The following is a 24,629-nucleotide window of genomic DNA, read 5'->3' as shown; positions in this document are numbered from 1 at the left end:
ACTTTGAGAGTGGAGGATCGGTGTGAGCAGTGTTCTAGGGGGCGAGCGAATCATACATACACATGTTTTGGTCTTGCCTCAAGCTTGTTAGGTTCCGGGTCTGCTTTGTTGATACAATGTCAGAGTGTTCAGCTGAATCTGTGCCATTGGTGGCTAGTTTGGAGTATTGAACTCACCAGTGCTGCAGACAGGGAGGTGGGCTCACTGTTAGCCTGGAGGCGAGTTCTGCTTGGATGGAGGTTCCCAGTGCCACCTAAGGCCCTGGCTTGGCTGGGGGACCTGCTGGAAATTTTGCACCTTGAGAAGATTAAGTATACCATTTCAAACCGGGCAGAAAGCAGATTCAAAATGGGTCTGGGCAGAGGGATCAGGGTGTCTATGTTCATGAATCACTGAAAGTCGGCATGCAGTTACAGCATGTAATTAAAAAGGCAAATGGAATATTAGTGTTTATTGCAAAAGGACTGGAGTATAATAGTAGCCAAGTGCTGTTGCAATAGTATAGGGTGTTGGTGAGACCACATCTGGAGTACTGTGTCAGTTTTGGTCCCCTTATTTCAGGAAGGATGTGGTGGCATTGGAAACAGTTCAGAGGAGGTTCACCAGATTGATTCCGAGGTTGAAAGGGTTGATGTATGAAGAGAGATTAAATAGTTTGAGCTTATACTCGCTGGAGTTTAAAAGGATGAGGCGGATCTGATCGAGATATATAAAATACTAAATGGGATTGATAAAATAAACATAGACCAAATATTCCCCCTTGTAGGGCAATCTAGAACGAGAGGTCATTGAGAGGTGGTAGATTTGGAGCTGAGATGAGGAGGAACTACTTTGTGGAACTCGCTGCCCCAGAGTGCCATGGAATCTGAGTCATTAAATGGTTTCGAGAAGGAGATAGAATATTTCTGACAAAAAAAAGTGTTAAGGGATATGGGCCACAGGTTGGGAGGTGGATTTGAGACCAGGAAGAGATCAGCCATGATATGATTGAATGGCGGAGCAGGCCCAAGAGGCTGAATTGCCTACTTCTGCTCCTAATTCCTATGTTCTTATTGGGTGGGTGTACTTTTGGCATTGTACGGGGTTGAAATTTGGTGTGTTTTCTTTTGTTATAATGAAAATTATGTTTGAATAAAAATATATATTTTTTAATTCCCGGAGTTGTTTCTTTGGAACAAGTGTCACTGCTCATCTATGAAACTGGTAGCATGTCCCTTCACTTCTGGCAACTTCTCCCCCTTCTACTACCATCTGGCAATGTCCACAGTGCACCACCTTTCCTGCCACTGCATGCTGGATCCACCGATGACTGTTTAAGAGAGACATCATTTCGCCTTTACTTCTTTCCCGCCTTGTTTAACCAAGCGAGCACTTTGCTCACTGTGTATCATTGATAAAAGGTAAAATGTGTCTTATTATTGGCAGTTCATTGGACTTGCAAATATATAACTAGTCTCCCATTATATCACTGCCAACATTGGTAAGATCCAGAAATTATATAATTGCTTTCTAGCTAAACACAGTCCACTCCCATTTTACTAGCACCAACCCACTCCACCCAACTCTTTTGAGTAGCTCATTAAAAATCTGGCCCATTCCTCTTCACAGATGCTGTCTATGATTTTCAGCAATTAGTGTAGAATACACTGTCCATACGCTCAGCCTGAATCAGGAGTTCAGTAACAACATTTATTCTTGGGTTGAATTTAACATGGGTGCACTATTGTAGCTAGGAAGGCAGGAGGAAGTCTGGGCCCATGCTGTGTCTTAAAGATTATAGAACCATTAAAGGACCAGGCACATTTCAAACCCTATGGAGCACCATTTTTGCACCATTTATTTTTGCATGCAACCGGGCAGAATATTTATTCTGATGACATCATGAAGAATAGTAGATTCTTAATATAATAGTTCTCAATCTATCCGTGCCAAGGATTGCAAGGAAACAAGACCATGTTAAAGGTCATCACAGTTATTTAAAGCTTCTAATCTCAGTGAATAAGTTTATGTACCTTCGTTGTAACAATAGCAGCACTTCATACAATAGCTGAGGCAACCCGACAACCTGCCTTCAAGGAAGCTAGTATGATGCTGGTACCAATTTTTGTTTTATTTCTCGATGTGACGTGGTGTGAGCATCGCTGGCTAGGCTAGCATTTATTACCCATCCCGAATTGCCCGCAAGAACTGCTACAGCCCAGCTGACAAGCAATACACAGAGAAACATGGAAAACAAGTGTGGTTATGAAGAATGATTATCAAGGAATAGGAGGAGTATACGGATTTCACTTGAGCAGTCTAAAATGAAACTATGATTTTGAAACCAAAGGTAATTTTATCCAGAGTACCCAACACATCAATCTCTACCCACAATACATGAGGGACTCCTCTGATGTCTTTCAGCTTTTTGGAGATTCCAAATTGCTGGTTTAGCACACTGGGCTAAATCGCTGGCTTTTAAAGCAGACCAAGGCAGGCCAGCAGCACGGTTCAATTCCCGTACCAGCCTCCCCGAACAGGCGCCGGAATGTGGCGACTAGGGGCTTTTCACAGTAACTTCATTGAAGCCTACTCGTGACAATAAGCGAATTTCATTTCATTCCATTTCTCTGACTCAATCATCACCATTTCACCATGTGATCCATCACTTAGTAACATGGTCTCATGATCTTCCACTTCAACAATATCTCATGTCTTTCCACTTTAACAATAAAAAATTGTGTCTGATATTGCCTTCAATGTCAGATTTTGCAAAGTGCTTCAAAAATGAACTGACATCAAGGTGATATTTAGGACAGGTTACTAAAAGCTTGGTCAAGGATGTAGGTTCAAAGGAATGTCTTAAAGGAAGAGAGAAAGGGAGAAAAACAGAGGTTTAGATAGGGGAGTCCAGGGTTTAGGATACATGTATGTAGCTGAAGACAGAGTTGCCAATTGCAGAGCAATTAAAATCATAAATGTGAAAGAGACCAGAAATGGAGGACCATAGAGATCTTGGAGATTTTTAAGGCAGGAGCTGGTTATAGAGATAGGAGGAGGTGGAAACTTGAAAATGACAATCGTAAAATCAAAGTGCTCCGGATCAGGAACAAATGTGGCTCACTGCATTGGACTAATCTTCATTCATTGCCAGTCTCTGTGAATGTACTCGTTTTCATTTTGAACAATTTCTATTTTAGCTTACTTAATTCCTTCAGATAAATGATGTCACCATGGAAACTATGAAAGTCCCAGCTATGCCTGACTTTTTGCAAAGACCTGTTAAGTACATAACCTACTCAGGATCCCTCTTTGTCCTCTTCCTCTGTAACACTGGTAACTGTGTTTGTGTTCTTTGCTGCTCTTACTACAATCTTCCAGTTATTGTTGGAAAATTGTTCAATTTCATCCATCGGAGCAGATTATCTGCTCTTTCTAAAAGCCGCCTGATTCTCCATTGGTTACATCAACAGTGCTATCAAGCTGCATTTACTCAGCAATAAACTGCTCATGGACGCTCAGTTTGGGTTCCGCCAGTGTCACTCCGCTCCTGACCTCATTACAGCCTTGGTTGAAACGTGGGCAAAAGAGCTGAATACCAGAAATGAGGCGAGAGTGACTGCCCTTGACATCAAGGCAGCATTTGATTGAGTATGGCATCAAGGAGCCCAAGCTAAACTGGAGTCAATGGGGGGCCGAACGGGCAAGGCAAATGAACTCAGGGCATGGATGTGTACTGGGATATTATAGCTATTACTGAAACTTGGCTAAAGGAGAGGCAGGACTGGCAGCTCAATGTTCCGGAGTATAGATGCTATAGAAAAGATAGAACAGGAGGTAAGAGAGGAGGGGGATTTGCGTTTTTGATTAGGGACGGTATCATGGCAGTACAGCGAGAGGTTATATCCGAGGGTTCACCCACGGAGCCTATATGGATAGAACTAAAAAATAAGAAGGGTGAGATCACTTTGATAGGACTATACTATAGGTCTCCAAATAGTCAATGGGATATTGAGGAGCAAATATGTAAAAAGATTACAGATAGCTGCCGGAAAAATAGGGTGGTAATAGTTGAGGACTTTAACTTTCCCAACATTAACTGGTACAGCCATAGCATTAAGGGTTTGGATGGAGAGAAATTTGTCGAGTGTATTCAGGAAGAATTCCTCATTCAATAAGCGGACGGCCCGAACAAAGAGGGGCAAAACTTGACCTCCTCTTGGGGAATAAGGAAGGGCAGGTGACGGAAGTGTTAGTGAGGGATCCTTGGGGCCAGTGACCATAATTCCATTAGTGACATGACATGCACAGGCAGCTGGGATTAAATAGATCCCTTGAAGAATATAGGGCCTGTCGGAGTAGAGTTAAGAGCGAAATCAGGAGGGCAAAAAGGGGACACGAGATTGTCTTGGCAGATAAGGCAAAGGAAAATCCAAAGAGCTGTTACAGATACATAGAGGGTAAAAGGGTGATGATGGAGAGGGGAGGGCTTCTTAAGGATAAACAAAGTCATCTATGTGCAGATCCACAAGGGATGGGAGAGGTCCTAAATGAATATGTCTCGTCAGTATTTACTGTTGAGAAAGGCACGAATGTTAGGGAAATTGGGGAAATAAAAAATGATGTCTCGAGGAGTGTACATATTACAGAGAAGGGAGTGCTGGAGGTATTAAAGCGCATCAAGATAGATAAATCCCCAGGACCTGATGAAATGTATCCCAGGATGTTGTGGGAGGCTAGGGAGGAAATTGCCGGCCCACTAGCTGAGTTATTTGAATCATCGACAGTCACAGGAGAGGTGCCTGAAGATTGGAGGGTAGCAAATGTTGTGCCCTTGTTTAAGAAGGGCTGTAGGGATAAGCCTGGGAACTACAGACAGGTTATAGCCTTACTTCTGTAGTGGGTAAATTGATAGAAGGTATTCTGAGGGTATGATCTACAGGCATTTAGACAAGCAAGGACTAATTAGGGAATTAGTCCTAATTAACTCTACTCCGACAAGCCCTATATTCTTCAAGAGATCCATTTGATCCCAGCTGCTTGTGCATATCATGTGTCTCCTTCTTCCATTTGACCATGGCATCAATATCCCATTGCTTTGTAAGGGGAAAGTCATGTCTCACCAATTTGATTGAGTTTTTTGAAGGGGTAACCAAGAAGGTAGATGAGGGCAGCGCAGTCGACTTTGTCTACATAGAATTTAGCAAGGCCTTTGACAAGATACCGCATGTTAGGTTGTTGCAAAAAGTTAAATCTCACGGAATCCAAGGTGAGGTAGCCAATTAGATACAAAATTAGTTTGGCGACCTAAACCAAAAGGGTGATTGTGGGGGGTGCTTTTTCAAACTGGAAGCCTGTGACCAGCGGTGTGCCTCAGGGATCGGTACTGGGTCCACTGTTATTTGTTATATATATTAATGATTTGGATGAGAATGTAGGAGGCATGGTTAGTAAGTTTGCAGATGACACCAAGATTAGTGGCATAGTGGATAGTGAAGAAGGTTATATAAGATTGCGACAGGATCTTAACCAATTGGGCCAGTGGGCCGATGAATGGCAAATGGAGTTTAATTTGGATAAATGTGAGGTGATGCACTTTGGTAGATCAAATCAGGGCAGGATCTACTCAGTTAATGGTAAGGAGGTGGGGATATTTACAGAACAAAGAGATCTATGGGTACAGGTTCATAGCTCCTTGAAGGTGGAGTCGCAGGTGGACAGGGTGGTGAAAAAGGCATTCAGCATGCTAGGTTTTATTAGTCAGAATATTGAATACTGGAGTTGGGATGTCTTGTTGAAGTTGTACAAGACATTAGTAAGACCACATGTGGAATACTGTGTTCAGTTCTGGTCACCCTATTATAGGAAGGATACTGTTAAACAAGAAAGAGTGCAGAAGAGATTTATGAGGATGCTACCAGGACTTGATGGTCTGAGTTATAAGGAGAAGTTGGATAGGCTGGGACGTTTTTCCCTGGATCGTAGAAGGCTTAGGGGTGATCTTACAGAGGCCTATAAAATAATGAGGGGCATAGATGAGGTAGATAGTCAACATCTTCTCCCAAAGGTAGAGAAGTCTAGAACTAGAGGGCATAGGTTTAAGATGAGAGGGGAGAGATACAAAAGAGACCAGAGAGGAAATTTCTTCACACAGAGGTTGGTCAGCATCTGGAATGAGCTGCCAGAGGGAGTGGTAGAGACGGGTACAATTTTTTCTTTTAAAAAATAGTTAGACAGTTACATGGGCAGGGTGGGTATAGCGAGATATGCGCCAAATGCGGGCAAGTCGGACTAGCTTAGTGACAGAAACCGGGCGGCATGGACAAGCTGGGCCGAAGGGCCTGTTTCCATGCCATAAACATTTTTGACTATGAATCAGGGAGAAAACTCTCAGCTGATTGTCATACCTGGCACAGATAGTTGTGGTGATTGGAGGTCAATCATCTCAACTCCAGGACATCACAGTTGGTGTACCTACACCTCAAGGACTGTAGCGGTTTAAGAAGGAACTCACCACCACCTTCTGAAGGGCAACTAGGGATGGGCAACGAATGCTGGCCTAGCCAACGACGCCCACATTGCGTAAATAAACTTTAAAAAGCACAGATGAAGTTGTTACTTTGCTAACCACCAATATTCCATCAGTAAGTATAAAACAAAGCTTCCCATGGCGAGCCACTTTTCAGCTCCTCTGCCCATTATCTCACCAAGTTATGTATCTTTGCACTCCTGCACTAATCAACAAGGTTCAGCACAAATTTGTCACTGGCAGAGAAAATCAATTAGTAGTTTATAACTTTGGCAACATTTTAAAAATATGACCTCTGACATTTAATCCACTCACAAATTATTGGACTTCAGAGTGCCTTTTTCTATTAAAAGGAAATAAACTTTCTGTTTATATGGCACCTTTCACATCTTCATTCCATTCCAAATGATCTACTTTTGAAATGTAGTCATCGTTATTTTGGCAAATGTAGTAGCTAGTTTTGGCACAGCAAGGTTCCACAATGAAATTAAAGATGAGATTATCTGTGTTGTCTAGGCTGAGGGAAGAAAACTTGGAGACTTCTCCTACGTTTCCTCAGAAATTGCTAAACATCTTTCACATTCACCTGAATATCCACTTCATTAGTACCTAAAGAGTGGACACTTAATAAGGTGGCAACTTGGAATCTACCATTTGAATTATCATGAACAACTATGTGGGCCAAAACACCATAAATCTACAAATTAGAATTTTCTACATTAGTATGTTTCCAGTCCAGCAAAGGAAGAGCCACTGCTGGATCTGGTTCTGGGAATGTGGGAAGCACATTTTGTAATGTAACATTTAGAAGCAGTGACCATGGGCTGGATTCTCCCCTACCCGGCGTGACGGAGGGTCCCGGCGTAGGGGAGTGGCGCCAACCACTCAGGGGTCGGGCCTCCCCAAAGGTGGGGAATTCTCCCCATCTTTGGGGGCTAGCCCCGCGCCGGAGCGGTTGGCACCAGAAGAGTGGCGCAAAAAACCAGCGCCCCCGGCAGCTGACGTCACCACCGGCGCATGCGCGATGTGGGTTTCTCTTCCGCTTCTGCCATGGCGGAGGCCGTGGCGGCCGCGGAAGGAGAAAGAGTGCACCCAGGGCACTGGCCCGGAGTCTGAGCGGGGGGCCCCGATCGCGGGCCAGGCCACCGTGGGGGCACCCCCCCGGGGTTCGATCGCCCCCCGCAGGACCCCGGGGCCCGCTGATCCCGCCGTTACAGAGGTGGTTCATCCGGGCCGGAGAATCACCGCAGGGGCCTCGCCGATCGGAGTGGCGAGATTCCCGCCACCGCCACTTCCCGGGTGGCGGAGAATCTCTGCCACGGCGGGGGCGGGATTTCCGGCGGCCCCAGGCGATTCTCCGGCCCTGCTGGGGGTCGGAGAATTTCGCCCCATAGTATCAAAACATCTTTGCCTATGGGAAAGGTCAAGGAGAAATCCAAAATAAAAATAATTAATTTGAGGAGGGGAAACTTGTGCGAGTTGAGAATAGATCTGGTTCAGGTAAATTAGGACAGCATATTAAAAATAAAATACTGTGGCTGCTGGAAATCTGAAATAAAAACTGAAAATGCTGGATAAACTCAGCAGGTCTGGCAGCATCTGTGGAGAGAGAAACACAGTTGATGTTTCAAGTCCATATAAGACCATAAGACATAGGAGCAGAATTAGGCCACTCGGCCCATCGAGTCTGCACTGCCATTCAATCATGGCTGATATTTTCTCATCCCCAGTCTCCTGCCTTCTCCCCATAACATATGACTGTTCTACAGAACTCAAGCCGGGTAGGAAAGCGATGAATTATATGATTCATCGTAATTCCATACCTCTTCAGTTCTGTAAAAGCGTCATACGCACCTGAAACATTAACTGTGTTTTTCTCTCCACAGATGCTACCAGATCTGCTGAGTTTATCCAGCATTTTGTGTTTAAATTGGCCCAGCAGACAGGTAGATAAAATATTCCCAGAACAATGGACCTGATTGAATGGCTATGCTGCTCCGTGAAAGCAGCTCACTGTGGCGCAACGTGACTGATAGAAGCCAGGAGACCCCACTCCCGGGATCTATCCGGCTGGCAATGCCTTGCGTGATCTAACACAATTTCACGTTGCAATGTAAATCCCGCCCATTGTGGCATGTCACTTTTTGACAAACCTGTGTATTAGAGCGAGACAGCTAGACTTACTTTAATTTACAGTTTCAGAGGCACTCGAGGCATTGGGATCTATCCCCTTTGCCTCGTAGACCTTGGGGAAGCCCCATTCAGTACTAGTCTCCACAAACTGGGACCAGACGTACCGGCACTCGTGGGGTTCTCCCAGGGGATCAGAGGCCCGCAGGTGCATGCCCTTTGGGGAGGGTGGCACCCTGACACTGCTGGTGCCAGCCTGGCACTGCCAGCTGACAGGGGTACTGCCAGGTACCAGGTTGGCACGGTCAAGGTGCCAGGCTGGCATTTTTCACATGGTGGCAATCGGGCTGGGGTGCCCTGCGCATGTGTTGGGGCATGCGGGGACCTCCCTCATAGTGGGTTGGGGCTTGGGGGGTCCAGGGGTTGCGTCAGGGGCTCTCGAGATAGGGACACCATTTTTAAATGCCGTCCCAATTTATCGCTACATTGAGGAGTTCTGGCGAGCAGAGCTCCTCAGTGTAGAAAACAGGGCTGTGTCCTTGGCCACGTATTAGCCACTGAAGCCCCCTATCTAACCCGAGTGCTCGGGAAACACGCGGCTAAACATGCTCACTGTGGGACTTTGTTCCCGTTTAATTAAATCGTACCCAATGGATTTGCTTTAAAGAGGAGATCTGTAGTTCGGATAGGGTCAAGGTACTTTGCATGAGGGAAAAAGGTAGGGCAAACAAATTCAGAGCCCCGAGATGATGATGGAAATAGAAACTGAAATAAAGCAGAAAAGGGATCATGGAATTTACAGTGCAGAAGGAGGCCATTCGGCCCATCTAGTCTGCACCGGACCTTGGAAAGAGCACCCTACCCAAGCCCAGACCTCCACCCTATCCCCGTAACCCAGTAATCCCACCCACCTTTTTGGACACTAAGGGCAATTTATCATGGCCAATCCACCTAACCTGCACATCTTTGGACTGTGGGAGGAAACCGGAGCACCCAGAGGAAACCCACGCAGACACGGGGAGAATGTGCAGACTCAGCACAGACAGTGACCCAAGCCAGGAATCGAACCTGGGACCTTGGAGCTGTGAAGCAATTGTGCTAACCACTGTGCTACCATGCGTGTGATAAATGTCAGGTCAAAAACACAATTTTGAACCAGGCTTAAAATAGGAGGTTCGGCGGGAATTGATAATTAAGAGAAGCTACGAACGGTGTGCTAGTCGACTAGCAGCCAAGATAAAAGAGATCTCAAAAGTCCTCTATAAGCATATAAATTGTAAAAGTGCGGTAAAAGGAGGAGAATGTCCGATAATGGACCTGAAAGAGGATTTATACATGGATGCACAGTGTATGGTAAAGGCATTAAATGAATAATTTGCACCTGGCTTTACCAAGGTAGCAGATGCTGCCCAAGTCATTATGAAAAAACAGGTAGTTGAGACACTGGGCGGTCTAATAATTAGTAAGGAGAGTTTTTAATCTGCTGGTTGTAGTTAAGATTCATAGAATGATCACAACGTAGAAGGAGACCATTTGGCCCATCCTCCCTGAGTTGGCTCTCTACAAGTTCAAATCACTTAGTCCCTTCTCCTGCCTTGCCCCTTAGTCCTGTAACTCTGTTTTGAAAGTCCCGTTGGAATCTGTCTCCACACACTCTCAGCCAGTGAATTACGGATCCAAAACCTTCTTTGGCAGTCCCTCAGGGTTGAGGACGACTTGCTTCCACTTCGGGGAGGTGGGTTCTGCGGTAGTTGAACAGTCCGATCCCTTATCCGCAAACTCTGTCACAGGTCTGGCAGGCAGTGTTTGATGTGGTGGGTAGGTGGGATGCTCTGGATTCTGCGCTCTCTTTCCGCTATTTATGCTTGGCCTCTGCATGCTCCACCCTGTGATGCTCGAGGTGGTTGGTGCATTTGGGGATGCATCCTCTCCAGTTTGTGCATTCCAAGGCAAGCAATTCCCACATGTAGATGGGAATATTGCATTTATTCAGTGGGGATTTCAAGTGCCCTTGTAGCGTTTCGACCTCATACTGCCGTTTGTCATTGTGGAGCTCAGAGTAGAGCATTTGTTTTGGGAGTTTTGTGTCAGGCTTGCGGACAATGTGGCCCATCCATCACAGCTGGTCAAGCGTGACCATTGCCTCAATACTGGGTGTATTGGCCTGGGAGAGGATACACATGTTGGTATGTCTATCCTGCCAATGGATTTTGCAGAGACAACATTGGTGATATCTCTCTGGGGATTTATGGTATATACTGTACAATGCCCATGTTTCTGATGTATACAGGAGTGCGGGGACCATTGCTGCTCTGTGGACCATGAGCTTGGGTGTTGGATTTGAGGTTATGGACTTTGAATACTCTGTCCCTCAGGCGCCTGAAGACTGCACTGGCACATTGGATTTGATGCTGGATTTCATCTTCAATGTCTGCTTGTGCTGAGAGGAGCCTCCCGAGGTATAGCATATTATCCACATTGTCCAGGGGCTCACCGTAGATCTTGATAGTTAGGGGGAAATTTTGTGTGACAGGAGCGGGCTAGTAGGAAAACTGTGTGTTCTGGATGTTTAGTGTAAGGCCCTTTCTCTATGTGCCTCGATGAATGAGTCGACGATGGTTTGTAGCTCGGCCTCTGAACGTGCGCACACACAAGCGTCGTCTGGGTATTACAGCTCGATGATAGAAGTTGGGGTTGTCTTGGTTCTGGCCGAGAGGCATCAGAGATTGAACAGTTTCCCACTGGTCTGGTAGGTTAACTACACTCCAGCGAGGCGCTTCAGGGTGATGGGTGGAATGTTGCTGGGACGAACATGGAGAAGAGTTTTGGTGTGATGATGCAGCCCTGTTTGACCCAGTTTGAACACATATCAGGTCTGTGATGGTTCTGTTGGTGAGGATGACAGCTTGCATGTCATCGTGGAGCAGGCGGAGAATGGTGATGAACTTCTGCAGGCAGGCGAATTTGAGGAGGATGTTCCAGAATCCATCATGGTTGACAGAGTCGGAGGCCTTTGCGAGATCGAAGAAGGCCACTTGGAGCATGATGCTGTTCCCTGCACTTTTCCTGGATTTGTCGCACGCTAAAGGTCATGAAGATCATGTCCTTGTGCCTCTTGATGAGCAGAAGCTGCACTGAGATTCAGTAAGGAGCTCTGCAGCCACTCAAAAGAGGCAGTCGAGGAGGATTCTCGCAATTACCTTTCTCGTGGCGGTCAGTAGGGAAATCCTTCCGTCATTTCCACTGTCAAGTCTTTCTTGAAGATGGTCACAGTTAAGGCATCTCTTAGATCATCCGGCATGCTCTCTTCCATCCACACAAGGATGATTAGGTTGTTGATTCTTGTCAATAGTGTCTGTCCACCACATTTTAATCACTTCCTCAGTGATTCCATCTGCGCCAGATCCAAACCACTCACTATGTAAATACGTTTTTCCCTTGTGTTGTTGCTGCCTCTTTTGCCAATAACCTTTAATTGGTGTCCTAAAGTTGGTAAGTTACTGTGATGTTCTTTGATTTCTGAATGAGGATGACTTCAAAGTGTAGTATCTCACAAAGAACATCAAGCGGTGTTTTGAACAAAGCTAATTTATTTACACTACAACTAAATATATTCGACTTTCTTGCTAAGATATAAAAGATTACAGATTGTTTAACTACCGAGCTCCTGATAATACGACTATTCACTATCTCGCCTAACAACCTACTCCCCGAATCAAGAATATCACGTGATCCACGTGGATGCACTTGATCACCATCTAGTGGTTGGATGTAGTTACAGTAAATTGTTAACCCTTCATTATTCTTACAATACACATATTGTCAGTCATCAGAACCGGTTAAGATGCATCAAAGGATATTGAGGGCGTAAGGTGGAAACTGCAAAAGTACCATCCCTAATTTTTCTTTTTAGATACACATATGGTGCCTGAGAACCGGACAACTGTAAATGTTCAAAAAAGCATTTGGGATAAGCCCAGCAACTACAGGCTAGTCAGTTTAACCTTGGTATTGGGGAAGCTTTTGCAACCACTGGCTGGAATATTATGCCCTCAATAACGGGATGGAATATGGGGAGGGGGGCCTTGAAATGGGAGTGTCATACCAGTAGGGCTGTTCCTAGAATTATGTGGCCCCACCAGACCCTGCATCAATTTGAGTAACAACTGGGGACGTGTTGGGTGCGTGGCCCACTGGGTTGGCCAACTGAGGCTACTTTAGGGCCTCCCTTCTGATGCCACTGGGAATTTATCTGGTGGGGAAGGCTGCCACCAAATGTCCAGCTCGCCAGCTGAAACCTGGTAGACTGGTGGCGAGGCAAGGGGGACTCCTTATCGAGAGCACTATGTCCATCAGAGGCCCTCCCCAAGGTTTTCTCCCCCACCCACCCCTCCCCTATCCATAAGACCATAGGATCATAAGATATAGGAGCACAATTCGGCCATTCGGCCTATCAAGTCTGCTCCACCATTCGATCTGTTATGGGCCAGGGTTTAGAAAACTTCAAAGTATACTATGGAATTCACCTGACCTACAATTGTTTACTGGTTTTGGTTACGATGAGCACACGGGCCTGCCTTTCTGGTGTTATTCAAACAGAGTTCTTAGGTGTTTTTAATTTTTAAAAAAACTTTATTCTAAGAATTTAGTTAACATTTGTATAAACCCATACAATAAGAATTATCAACTACAAACATAAAGACCTCACATAGGCCACAGTAATCTATGTATTACCCTTCATGAATTTCCCCCTCAACTGTTCCAATTAAATAACACGATCCCATACACCAAAAACTCCTTTTTACCAAGACAGTAGGTAACTAAACTCATTGGGTTTCTTCCTTGGAATAACACTTTAAAATTGAAAATAGTGAGACAGGCCAAAACACTGCAGCAGCAAAATGTGAAAATGAAAGTAAAAACTCACAGAGCCACAGCCCAGCTCCACCTGCACAATGGCATCACTGAAGCCATGTAATAGGACAAAAACATTTCTTAAAAGGACACTCCCATGACAGATCATGGCTGAAATGTTTCTCATCCCCATTCTCCTGCCTTCACCCCATAACCCCTGATCCCTCACTTTCTTTTAAATAAATTTAGAGTTCCCAATTATTTTTTCCAATTAAGGGGCAATTTAGAGTGGCCAATCTACCTACCCTGCACATCTTTGGGTTGTGGGGGTGAAACCCACGCAGACACGGGGAGAATGTGCAAACTCCACACGGACAGTGACCCAGGGCCGGGATTCAAACCCGGGTCCTCAGTGCCGTAGGCAGCAATGCTAATCACTGTGTCACCGTGCTCCTGATCCCTCACTTAATCAAGAACCTATCTATCTCTGTCTTAAAGACACCCAGTGATTTGGCCTCCACAGCCTTCTGCAGCAATGAGTCCCACAGATTTACCACACACTGGCTGAAGAAATTCCTCATCTCAGTTTTAAAGGAGCGTCCCTTCAGTCTGAGATTGTGTCCTCTACTTTTAGTTTTTCCTACAAGTGGAAACATCTCTCCATTTTCACTCTATCTAGACCTCTCAGTATTCTGTAAATTTCAATGAGATTCCCCCCCTCATCCTTCTAAACTCCAGAGTCCAAAACCATTTTGCATATGACTTGGGCAGCACGGTAGCACAATGGTTAGCACTGCTGCTCCACAGCGCCATGGACCTGGGTTCGATTCCCGGCTTGGATCACTGTCTGTGCGGAGTCTGCACTTTCTACCCATGTCTGCGGGGTTTCCTCTGGGTGCTCCTGTTTCCTCCCACAAGTCCCGAAAGACGTGCTTGTTCGGTGAATTGGACATTCTGAATTCTCCCTCAGTGTACCCGAACAGGTGCCGGAGTGTGGCGATGAGGGGATTTTCACAGCAACTTCGTTGCAGTGTTAATGTAACCCCACTTGTGACACTAATAAAGATTATTATTATTACAAGTCTTTATTCCCGGGGTCATTCTTGTAAACATCCTCTGGACACCCACCCAAGGCCAGCACATCCATCCTTAGATACAGAACCCAAAACTGCTCACAATATTCCAAATGGGGTCTGACCAGAGCTTTACACAGCCTCAGCAGTACATCCCTACTTTTGTATTCTAGCCCTCTTGAAATTAATGCTCACCTTGCATTTACCTTCCTAACTGCCAACTGAACCAGCATACTGACCTTAAGAGAATCCTGAACTAGTATTCCCAAGTCCCTTTGTGCTTCAGATTCTCGAAGCCTTTCCCCATTTAGAAAACAGTCTATGCCTCTATTCAGCCTTCCAAAGTGCATATCCTCACACTTTCCACTTTTTTGCCCATTCTCCCAGCCTGTGCAAGTCCTTCTCCAGCCTCCCCACTTCCTCAACACTAGCTGTCCCTCTACAGATCTTTTTATCATCTGCAAGCTTAGCAGTTCCTTCTTCGAGATCGTTAATCTATATCGTGAATAGTTGTGGTCCCAACACTAACCCCTGCAGAACACCACTAGCTGCCATTCTGGAAAATACCCCTTTATCCCCACTTTCTGCATTCTGCCTGTAAGCTAATCCTCTGTCCATGCCAGTACCTTGTCCCTAAAACCATGGGCCCCTTATCTTATTTAGCAGCCTCCTGTATGGCACCTTGTCAAAGGCCTTTTGGAAGTCCAAATAGATCACGTCCACTGGTTCTCCTTTTGTCTAACTTCCTCGTTAGCTCCTCAAAGAATTCTAACAGGTTTGTCAGGCATGATCTTCCCGTGACGAAGCCGTGCTGACTCAGCCCTATTTTACCATGCACTTCCAAGTACTCTGCAATCTCATCCTTCATAATGGACTCTAAAATCTTTGTCCCATCTACCCAGCCTCCACCGCAGCAAGACTCCAGACTTACCTTTGTTCAGGCTCCATCACAGTTTGCCTCCATCTGGGAATCTCTGCAGTACTAGCAGTGGCCACCTCTCCCATGAATCCTCAAGAGGATAGTGTTGAACTTCATAATGACATAGACAGGTTGCTGGAATTGGTGGGCAAGTGGCAGATGACATTTCTGCAGTGTGAAGTGATTCATTGTCATAGGAAGAATGAGGCAAGGCAATATAAACAAAGGGTATAATTCAAAAGGGGGTTCAGGAGCAGAGAGACCCAAGTTAAATGTGCACAAATCACTGATGGTGGAGGGGCAGGTTGAGAAAGTGTGTTATAAAGCAGACAGAATCCCGGGCTTTGAAAATAGAGGCAAAAAAGTAAGAAAGTTGTATAAAACATTGGTTCAGCCTCAACAGGAGTATTGTGACTAGTTCTGGTTTTCGGAAAGACGAGAAAGTATTAGAAATATGTGCATAGGTTACAAAAGATCAGTTTTTCCTTCATCATTGTCTCCCCTCCCCATTAGAGCCATCTGTTCTCTGCTCCAAGTTGACGTTTGACACAGTGCTCACCTTTGTTCTGCCATTAACACATTCTGATCTCAATCTGCCACTATCGGCACCCTTCTTAGCCTTGATCACCACCATTTACATTCCCTTTGTCTTTTTGTCCATGACATCTGTGTCAATGTTCACCTATCACTGTCCCTCTATTCAGCCCCAGTGCTTCACAGCCCCCTCCGCGAAACAGCATAAATCTCAACCTATTTCCAGTTCTCTCCAGCTTTGTCAATGAGTCATCAAGGCTCAAGACGTTAGCTCTGTCTCTCTCCACAAATGCTGTGAGACTGGTTCAGATTGCCCAACAGTTTCTGTTTTTGTTGCAGAAGCTGGGGTTGTATTCCTTGGGGAAGAGAAGATCAAGAAGACTCTGTACAGGGCAGATAAGGAGAAACTGATCCCTTTGGTGGCTGTATCCAGAACCAGAGAAAGGTTCTCTGATAAGGTGCAAAAGAAGCAATGGTCACACGAGGAAAATTCTTTGAATGCAGCAAGTGGTTAGAATGCTGGAATTCACTCCCCGACAGTAAGCTGAAGGCAGATTAAACTGAAGCATTTAAAAAAAGCATTGCACAAATATTTAAAGAAAAAATAAACTCAGGCCATGGAGAAAATGCAGAGGAAATGGACTAGGTAAGTTCTCTTGCAGAAGACGGCACAGAGATGACAAGTCGAATGACCTCTTTCTATAACGTAACCATTCAATGCTTCAATGATGCTGCACTCCGACAGAAGGAATACCGTATTGATGTCCCCACAGTGTGCAAACCTACGCAGATAGTGAATTGATGAAAGCTTGTGCTTTTACTCTGTTAGTCTCGCTGCAAACTCTGAATGCGCTGTAACTGGGTTAACAGTTAGTAAGTCCAATTAATGCCAAAGACCATCACTAGCCTTGAAAAGCTGACTTCATATTTGCAGAATGTTAAGTTTCTGTATTATCTTAATGTAATCATATTTCTGCGTTTTGTCTTACGTCTTAATCCAATTATAATCATTTACTTCGCTATATGAAAATTTAAAGTGAAATGTAATCAGTGATTTTAACTTCCTGACTTGCTGTCTATGAGAATACTTCAATGGGATTGGTTGATTATTTTGCTTGCTATCATTACTGTTGATGGAAGCTTCCCGGTTCCCAAGACTTACAAAGAACAAAGAAAAGTACAGCACAGGAACAGGCCCTTCGGCCCTCCAAGCCTTCGCCAACCATGCTGCCCATCTCAACTAAAATATTTGACACTTCCGGGTTCCATATCACTCTATTCCATCCAATTCATGTATTTGTCAAGATGTCCCTTAAACGTCACAATCATCCCTGCTTCCACCACCTCCTCCGGCAGCGCGTTCCAGGCACCCACTACCCTCTGTGTAAAAAAACTTACCTCGTACATCTCCTTTAAACCTTGCCCCTTGCACCTTAAACCTATGCTCCCTAGTAACTGACCCCTCTACCCTGGGAAAAAGTCTGACTATCCACTCTGTCTGTGCACCTCATAATTTTGTAGACCTCCATCAGATCGCCCCTCAACCTCCTTCGTTCCAGTGAGAATGAACCAAGTTTATTCAACCTCTCCTCATAGCTAATGCCCTCCATACCAGGCAACATCCTGGTAAATTTCGTCTGCACCCTGTCTAAAGCCTCCACATCCTTCTGGTAGTGTGGCGACCAGAATTGAACACCATACTCCAAGTGTGGCCTAACTAAGGTTCTATACAGCTGCAACATGACTTGCCAATTTTTATACTCAATGCTCCGGCCTATGAAGGCAAGCATGCCGTATGCCTTCTTGACTACCTTCTCCACCTGTGTTGCCCCTTTCAGTGACCTGTGGACCTGTACACCAAGATCTCTCTGACTGTCAATACTCTTGAGTGTTCTAACATTCACTGTATATTCCCTACCTGTATTAGACCTTCCAAAATGCATTACCTCACATTTGTCCGGATTAAACTACATCTGCCATCTTGCCGCCCATGTCTCCAAACGATCTAAATCCTGCTGTATCCTCTGACAGTCCTCATTGCTATCCGCAATTCCACCAACCTTTGTGTCGTCTGCAAACTTACTAATCAGATCAGTTACCTTTTCCTCCAAATCATTTATGTATACTACGAACAGCAAAGGTCCCAGCACTGATCCCTGCGGAACACCACTAGTCACAGCCCTCCAATCAGAAGAGCACCCTTCCATTGCTACTCTCTGCCTTCTATGACCTAGCCAGGTCAGGATAACAACTTGGCATGAGTCGTAAACTGCCATCAGGAAAGGAAAAATCCAAGTCACAGAGATTACTACATGTTTGTGGGCAGCATTTGAAAACGATAGTGAATACATTGCTTTGCCACTGAATGTAAACTCCCGCCCATAGTTACATTAGGCAAACATACTCTTTTATTATTATTTCTGTTCTATGCATTGCAAAAACTAAATAATTAACATTTTTGTATTTCAAAAACATATACGTACTTACCATGTCAGTGTCTGAAACAGGTCCAAAGCTTGTAACATAGATATCTGTCTTGACTTCTGTTATTCTTTCTGATAAAATGAGAAAATATAAAAGACTGATAGTTCCCAGTAAATAATTAAAACAAATTTAAATATGTCCTAAAAAATGAAGTGAAAAAAGAATCTTAACATACTGCACCCTACAGCAAATATAATATTTTCAGTTCATGGTGCCCCTACAATAAGGAACAGGTTCCTTACTTTCTAACAATGTTCTAAATTTGCGACATAACATGCTAAATGCGAAGCTCAAAAGAATAATGATTCTATTATGATTCTATATTATGAATGAAATATGCAATAAATATTGATCTTACAGACTGCTTTTTTGCACAGACATTAGAAATGCATATATTTTACATTTAATAGAGCATACTGAATTCTGAGAGGAGTCTGCAAAGGAATGGTAGCGAATGCACTGAGATGATGATGATATTTGAATATTTAGTCAGGGGATTCAGTCCATATCTGTAGAAATAATTAAATACGAATGGCCAGAAAATTTGCAAATCAAAATTCATTGATGAGCTTCTGCCCACCTAACCACCCTATCAAGATTGCCTTCTATTTCTACCTCAGCAAAGAAGATGGTTGTGGTTATTGGAGCCCATATTGCGCAGACATGCAACACCTCTGCAGGTAGTAACGTGGCCCAACCAGATTCAGCACTTTAATCAATGATCTTCCCTCCATTATGAAGTCACAAATGGGGATGCTTTCTGTTGATTGAACAATTTTCAGCACCAGTCGTGACTCAGATACTGAAGCAGTTTAGGTCCATATGCAGGAATATCTGGACAACATTTAGGCTTAGGCTAGCTAATAAGTGCCAAGTAGTATTCATGCCACACAAGTACTTGGCAAGGATCATCTGCAACGAGAGAGAATCAAGAGTGTGATGGAATCTCCACTTGACTGGATGAGCGCAGTTTCAACAACATTCAGAAGCTCAATATCATCCAGGTCAAATCAACCCACTTGATGGGCAACCACGATAGCACCTTAAACAACAACTCCTTCCACTACCAAGCCTCCTTTGATAGCAACTTCCAAATGTGTGCCCTCTATCACCTAGAAGAACAATAGACACATGGGAAAACTGCCACATGCAAGTTCTCCTCCAAGCCATCCACTATACTGACTTGGAATGCTATTGTTGTTCCTTCACTGTCATGAGTGATAATTGTGGAATTCCCTTTTTAAAAGCACTGCAGGTAAACGTATACCAGTCGAATTGCAACTGCCAAGAAGACAGCTCATCACCACATTTGCAAGTGAAAATAGGAATAGCCATCCCATGAAATAATTTTTTTTTTTTAAATGACCATCTCTGTCCCCCTGCATCAGCTCAGCTGCTGTTGAAACATTTGTTATGGACCAGGGTTTAGAAAACTTCAAAGTATATCATGGAGTTCACCTGACCACAAATGTTTATAGATTTTGGTTATGACGAGCATAAGGGCTTACCTTTCAGCTGTAATTCAACAGAGGCCTTAAGCACTTTTAATCAAAAACTAGGTTTATTCTACAAATTCAGTTAACATTTCTATAAACACACACAGTAAGCATTTTTATCAACTACAAACATAAATAACCTTCACAGCTACAGTTCTCTCTCTCTCTTTAAAACCCTTAATAACTTCCCTTTCCGCTGTTTCAACTTGATAACATCCAATAAAACCAGAAACTTTTAACCAAAACAGTAGGTTTGAATTCTTTCCAGAAAACAGTTGTCACTTTTAAATTATCAAGTGATCTTGACACCTTTTAACATGCAGAGAGAGAAGCCTTCTTTGTCTGAATCCAGCTTCCATCCGTGTAAACCGAAAGTAAAACCCAGAGCCACAGCCCAGATCCACCCACAAAATGACATCACTGAAGCCATTTGATGAACACACATTTCTTAAAGGGATACTTTCATGACACACTCATTCATGTCTTGTTACCTTCTAGGCTTTTCTACTAAAATGATTTCCTGGCCAGACTTCCATCTTACACAAACTTGAACTTATTAAAACCTCTACTTTCTATATTCTAACTTTAACCTGCCCTGTTCACCTATTAGTCCTGACCTATATTGGCTCCCAGTCTGGAAACAACTTCTGGAACATTCTCACCCTTGTTTTCAAATCTCTGTTTGCCCTTGTCCACCTCTATCTCCGTGATCTCCCGCACACCTCCAAACTTCTGAGGTTTCGGTGTTCTGCCAATTGTAGCCTTACCGAGTTCAATTGCTGAACCATTGGCAGCATCGCTCTATACTGCCTGTGTCTTAGGCACCAGAATTCCCTCCCTAAACCTCTTAATTTCTTTTGTTTCGCTTCTCTTTAAAGATGTCCCTTAAAACTTACCTTTTTGACCAAGCTTTTAGTCAGCTGTCTACTGAGCTGGTACGTCGCTCAGCCAATTTTGATAACGCTTCTCTGAAGTGCTTTGGGATGTCTTACTATGTTAAATGTGCAATATAAATGCAAGTTAATGCAGTTGTTATTGATCGAGAATAGCATAGAGCTCATGCCCCTCATAAACCCTAAAGAAACTAAATATCTATAAATGGGAGGACACACAACAGGAATTTGTTCAGCAATGCAGGATATTGGATGCTTTGGGACATTTGAGGCAATGACATAACTCAGCAAAGTCTCACGAGCTGATTCTCAGAGGTGCACAACTGATAATCACTTCCAAATAGAATAAAGGGGCTGGTTTAGCACACTGAGCTAAATATCTGGCTTTTAAAGCAGACCAAGGCAGGCCAGCAGCACGGTTCAATTCCCGTACCAGCCTTCCCAAACAGGCGCCGGACTGTGGCAACTAGGGGCTTTTCACAGTAACTTCATTTGAAGCCTACTTGTGACAATAAGCAATTTTCATTTCATTTTCATTTTCAATATTGTGCATTACTATGTCATATGTAAGCAATGTACTGACATATGACACAGATATTCCCATTCTATGTTGTATGGTTAATATCTTTGACTAAATATATTGCCAAACAAATTGCAAAATGTATGCTAGCTACATTGACAATCCTCCAGAGAAAAGAACCTAATTCCTGTAATCAGAACACAGCATGGTAAGCTGATATTAATTATCCAACCTAGGACATAGATACAGCAGTTATATGAATAACAGGCATATTCACAATTTTCCTGTGAGAGTACCTTTAAGAAATGGGTGTTTATCAGTGATGTCAGAGTGTGGGTGGAGCTGGGCTGTCTGTCAGCTTTTTACTTTTATTTTAGGCTGTTTGCTACAGGGTGGGCTTTAGTTTCATTTTCAGCATTGGAGCTGATGCCAGACAAAGCAGGTGTACTGCTGTTCTCTCTGCTATGAAAAGACTATCTCTTGATCAGTTGGTGAATTCAGAATTATAAATGTTTTCAATAGTGAATGTAAACCTAATGTGCTTCTGTTAAAAAGTGTTTCTTTTGTCTTTTGGATGTTGTTTGGGAATTTATTAAGGATTACTTAGTGTTGTATTCTTTGGGGGTTGTATTTGAATTGATGGTTGCTAAGATGTTCACCGTATGTTTTAAAAAGGTTAAATTGAGTTCATAGAATAAACATTGTTTTACTTTAAAAAATACTTTTCCATTTCTGTTGTACCACACCTGTAGAGTGGGCCGTGTGCTCCCCATACCACAATTTATTAGAAGTTGTGGGTCAGGTGAACTCCATGATACACTTTGGGGTTCTCTAAACCCTGGCCCATAACATTACATATAAAGAGGACAGCACGGTAGCATGGTGGTTAGCGTAAATGCTTCACAGCTCCAGGGTCCCAGGTTCGGTTCCCGGCTGGGTCACTGTCTGTGCGGAGTCTGCACGTCCTCCCCGTGTGTGCGTGGGTTTCCTCCGGGTGCTCCGGTTTCCTCCCACAGTCCAAAGATGTGCGGGTTAGGTCGATTGGCCATGCTAAATTGCCCGTAGTGTCCTAAAAAGTAAGGTTAAGGGGGGGTTGTTGGGTTACAGGTATAGGGTGGATACGTGGGTTTGAGTAGGGTGATCATTGCTCGGCACAACATCGAGGGCCGAAGGGCCTGTTCTGTGCTGTACTGTTCTATATCGACCAGTTGAAGTGTGATTTCAAATATCTCCATAGCCTCATCACTCCTTATCTTTGCAACTAACCTCTTCCAGCCCTACAGGCCTCCAGAATCTCTGGGCTTCTTCAATTCTGGCCTCTTAGCATCATTACATTGCTCTCTTCATTTAAGACATCCTTTCACAGCTGCCTCTTCAAACAAACCTTCGGTCACCTGCACCAATCTCTCCTGATAGTGTCATAAAGTCATTACGGCAAAGGAGGCCATTTGACCCATCAACTCCAAGCACGTTCTCTGTACAATAATCCAATTAATTATATTTCTTTTGTATCTGATTATTAACTCGTGTTTCACACTCCTATGAAAAAAAATACCTCAAGACCCTATGCTGTATGAAATATGTTATAAAATGCAAGTTGTTGTTTCTGACAGATACACAAAATTAAAATTCTGGGCTTGCTAGAATCAGAGGATACATTATGAAAACCATTTAATCTCTATTTTCCCCATCATGGTTATTTAGAGTAGTCAATCATTTTTACTAGATTCAGGGTGATCTAAACTGTGGATGATCCAAACATGCATTCCACTGAAGTTCATCTCTCTGGTACATTTGTTCTCCCATCATGGCATCTAATTATGTTTTGAATGATACAAAAGCTTTTGTCATCATTACATGATTTGGCAAAGTTCCAAATGTTTATCATGCTCAGAAAAACATATTTTTCCTTAATTCTGTTCTTTGCTAGGTTTCCAATTTGAAAAAACAACCTCGGATGACTATGTAATTTAATATTTTATACACTGTCATGAAGTCTCCATAAAGTTATTTTTCCTTCCTAACCTTTTGCACATCGGATTAGTCACATCCCTCTTTTCTGCCCCTCACTAACTAGGTTTTAGTCTATGTATGATCTGATCGATGCAATGTGAAACCTGCTCTCACCAGCTATTGTAAAAACTCCTGCAGATTTATGTTCTATGTTTCTGGTTGTAGGGGATTCTTTTAATGAACTGATATAATTGCTTTGTCGCATTTTCGTTATTTTCCTAAACCGTCAAGTGATTTTGATCAATTATTACTTCAGAATGTCCTTGCAAGTCTCCCTCTGCTCATCTAATTCCACTCATAGTACACTTTATTGCACTATTTTTTGCAATCTAGGGTAATACTTTACATTTATCAGTATTAAGTGAGTATGTCAGTTACCATGACAGCTAGTTGAAAGTGTGTTTTTTCCCCAAGCATTGTGGTCAGTGAAACTGGATGCTTTTTGGCATGACACAGCCAGGCAGATTTCTATTTTGCATGCTTAGGCATCCATATTGAACTCAATGCTATTATTCACCCTTTCAACAAAGTTCAAATAAATCAATGCTAGGTGATAATTTAGCTCACTCAGTTTAATCTTCTTTTTTTGAAGATATTTTATTCCAATCGCACAGAATAACAAAACATCCCAACATAGTTGGCAGTTTGTACATTTTTCCCCTTTTAATCCCTGCTCCCCCTCCCTCCACCACCCCCCCCCACCCCCCCCCCCCCCCCCCCGCAACGATGAACAGCTCCTCAAATATTGTCATGAACAGCATCCACCATAACTCAAAGCCATCTTCCGATGCCCTTAAGACAAATTTAACCTTCTCCGACCAGAGAAACTCGTACAGGTCTCCCAGCCAAGCCACAAACCCTGGTGGCGTATCTGATCACCAATTCAAAAGAATCCATCGCCAGGCAATCAGAGTGGTGAAGGCCACAACATCAGCCCCCTTCCCCTCCAGCAGCTCCAGCACCTCTCAAACCCCAAAGATTGCCACCACGGGGTCGGGCTTCACCTCGGTCCCCACTATCCTCGATAGAGTCCCAAACACCACTGCCCAGTAGCACTCTGACCTCTCGCACCCCCAAAACATGTGAACATGATTCACCACACCCCCATCCCGCACTTCTCGTAACCATCTGTTAACCCCAGAAAGAACCCATTCATCCGAGCCCGCGTCATGTGAACCCTGTGCACCCTTTTAAACTGAATCAAG

The 24,629-nt window shown here is 43.8% G+C and overlaps 1 protein-coding gene across 9 annotated transcripts in view; it reads right to left on the bottom strand.

Annotated features, from left to right (window-relative positions):
* Nucleotides 1–24,629, bottom strand: part of LOC119962946 (gamma-aminobutyric acid receptor subunit alpha-2-like) — a 379,650-nt gene that overhangs the window by 225,345 nt on the left and 129,676 nt on the right. For 8 of the 9 annotated variants that reach the window (XM_038791279.1, XM_038791280.1, XM_038791281.1 and 5 more), the window contains one exon: nucleotides 18,506–18,573. In XM_038791279.1, the coding sequence (XP_038647207.1) occupies nucleotides 18,506–18,573 (68 nt within the window). Of the gene's footprint in view, nucleotides 1–18,505; nucleotides 18,574–24,629 lie in introns of those variants that run through there. The other variant, XM_038791288.1, reaches the window with a different exon arrangement.

This window comes from Scyliorhinus canicula, chromosome 3, assembly GCF_902713615.1.
Source record: "Scyliorhinus canicula chromosome 3, sScyCan1.1, whole genome shotgun sequence".
Taxonomy (NCBI): Eukaryota; Metazoa; Chordata; class Chondrichthyes; order Carcharhiniformes; family Scyliorhinidae; genus Scyliorhinus; species Scyliorhinus canicula.
This window is presented reverse-complemented; position numbering and strand designations above follow the sequence as displayed.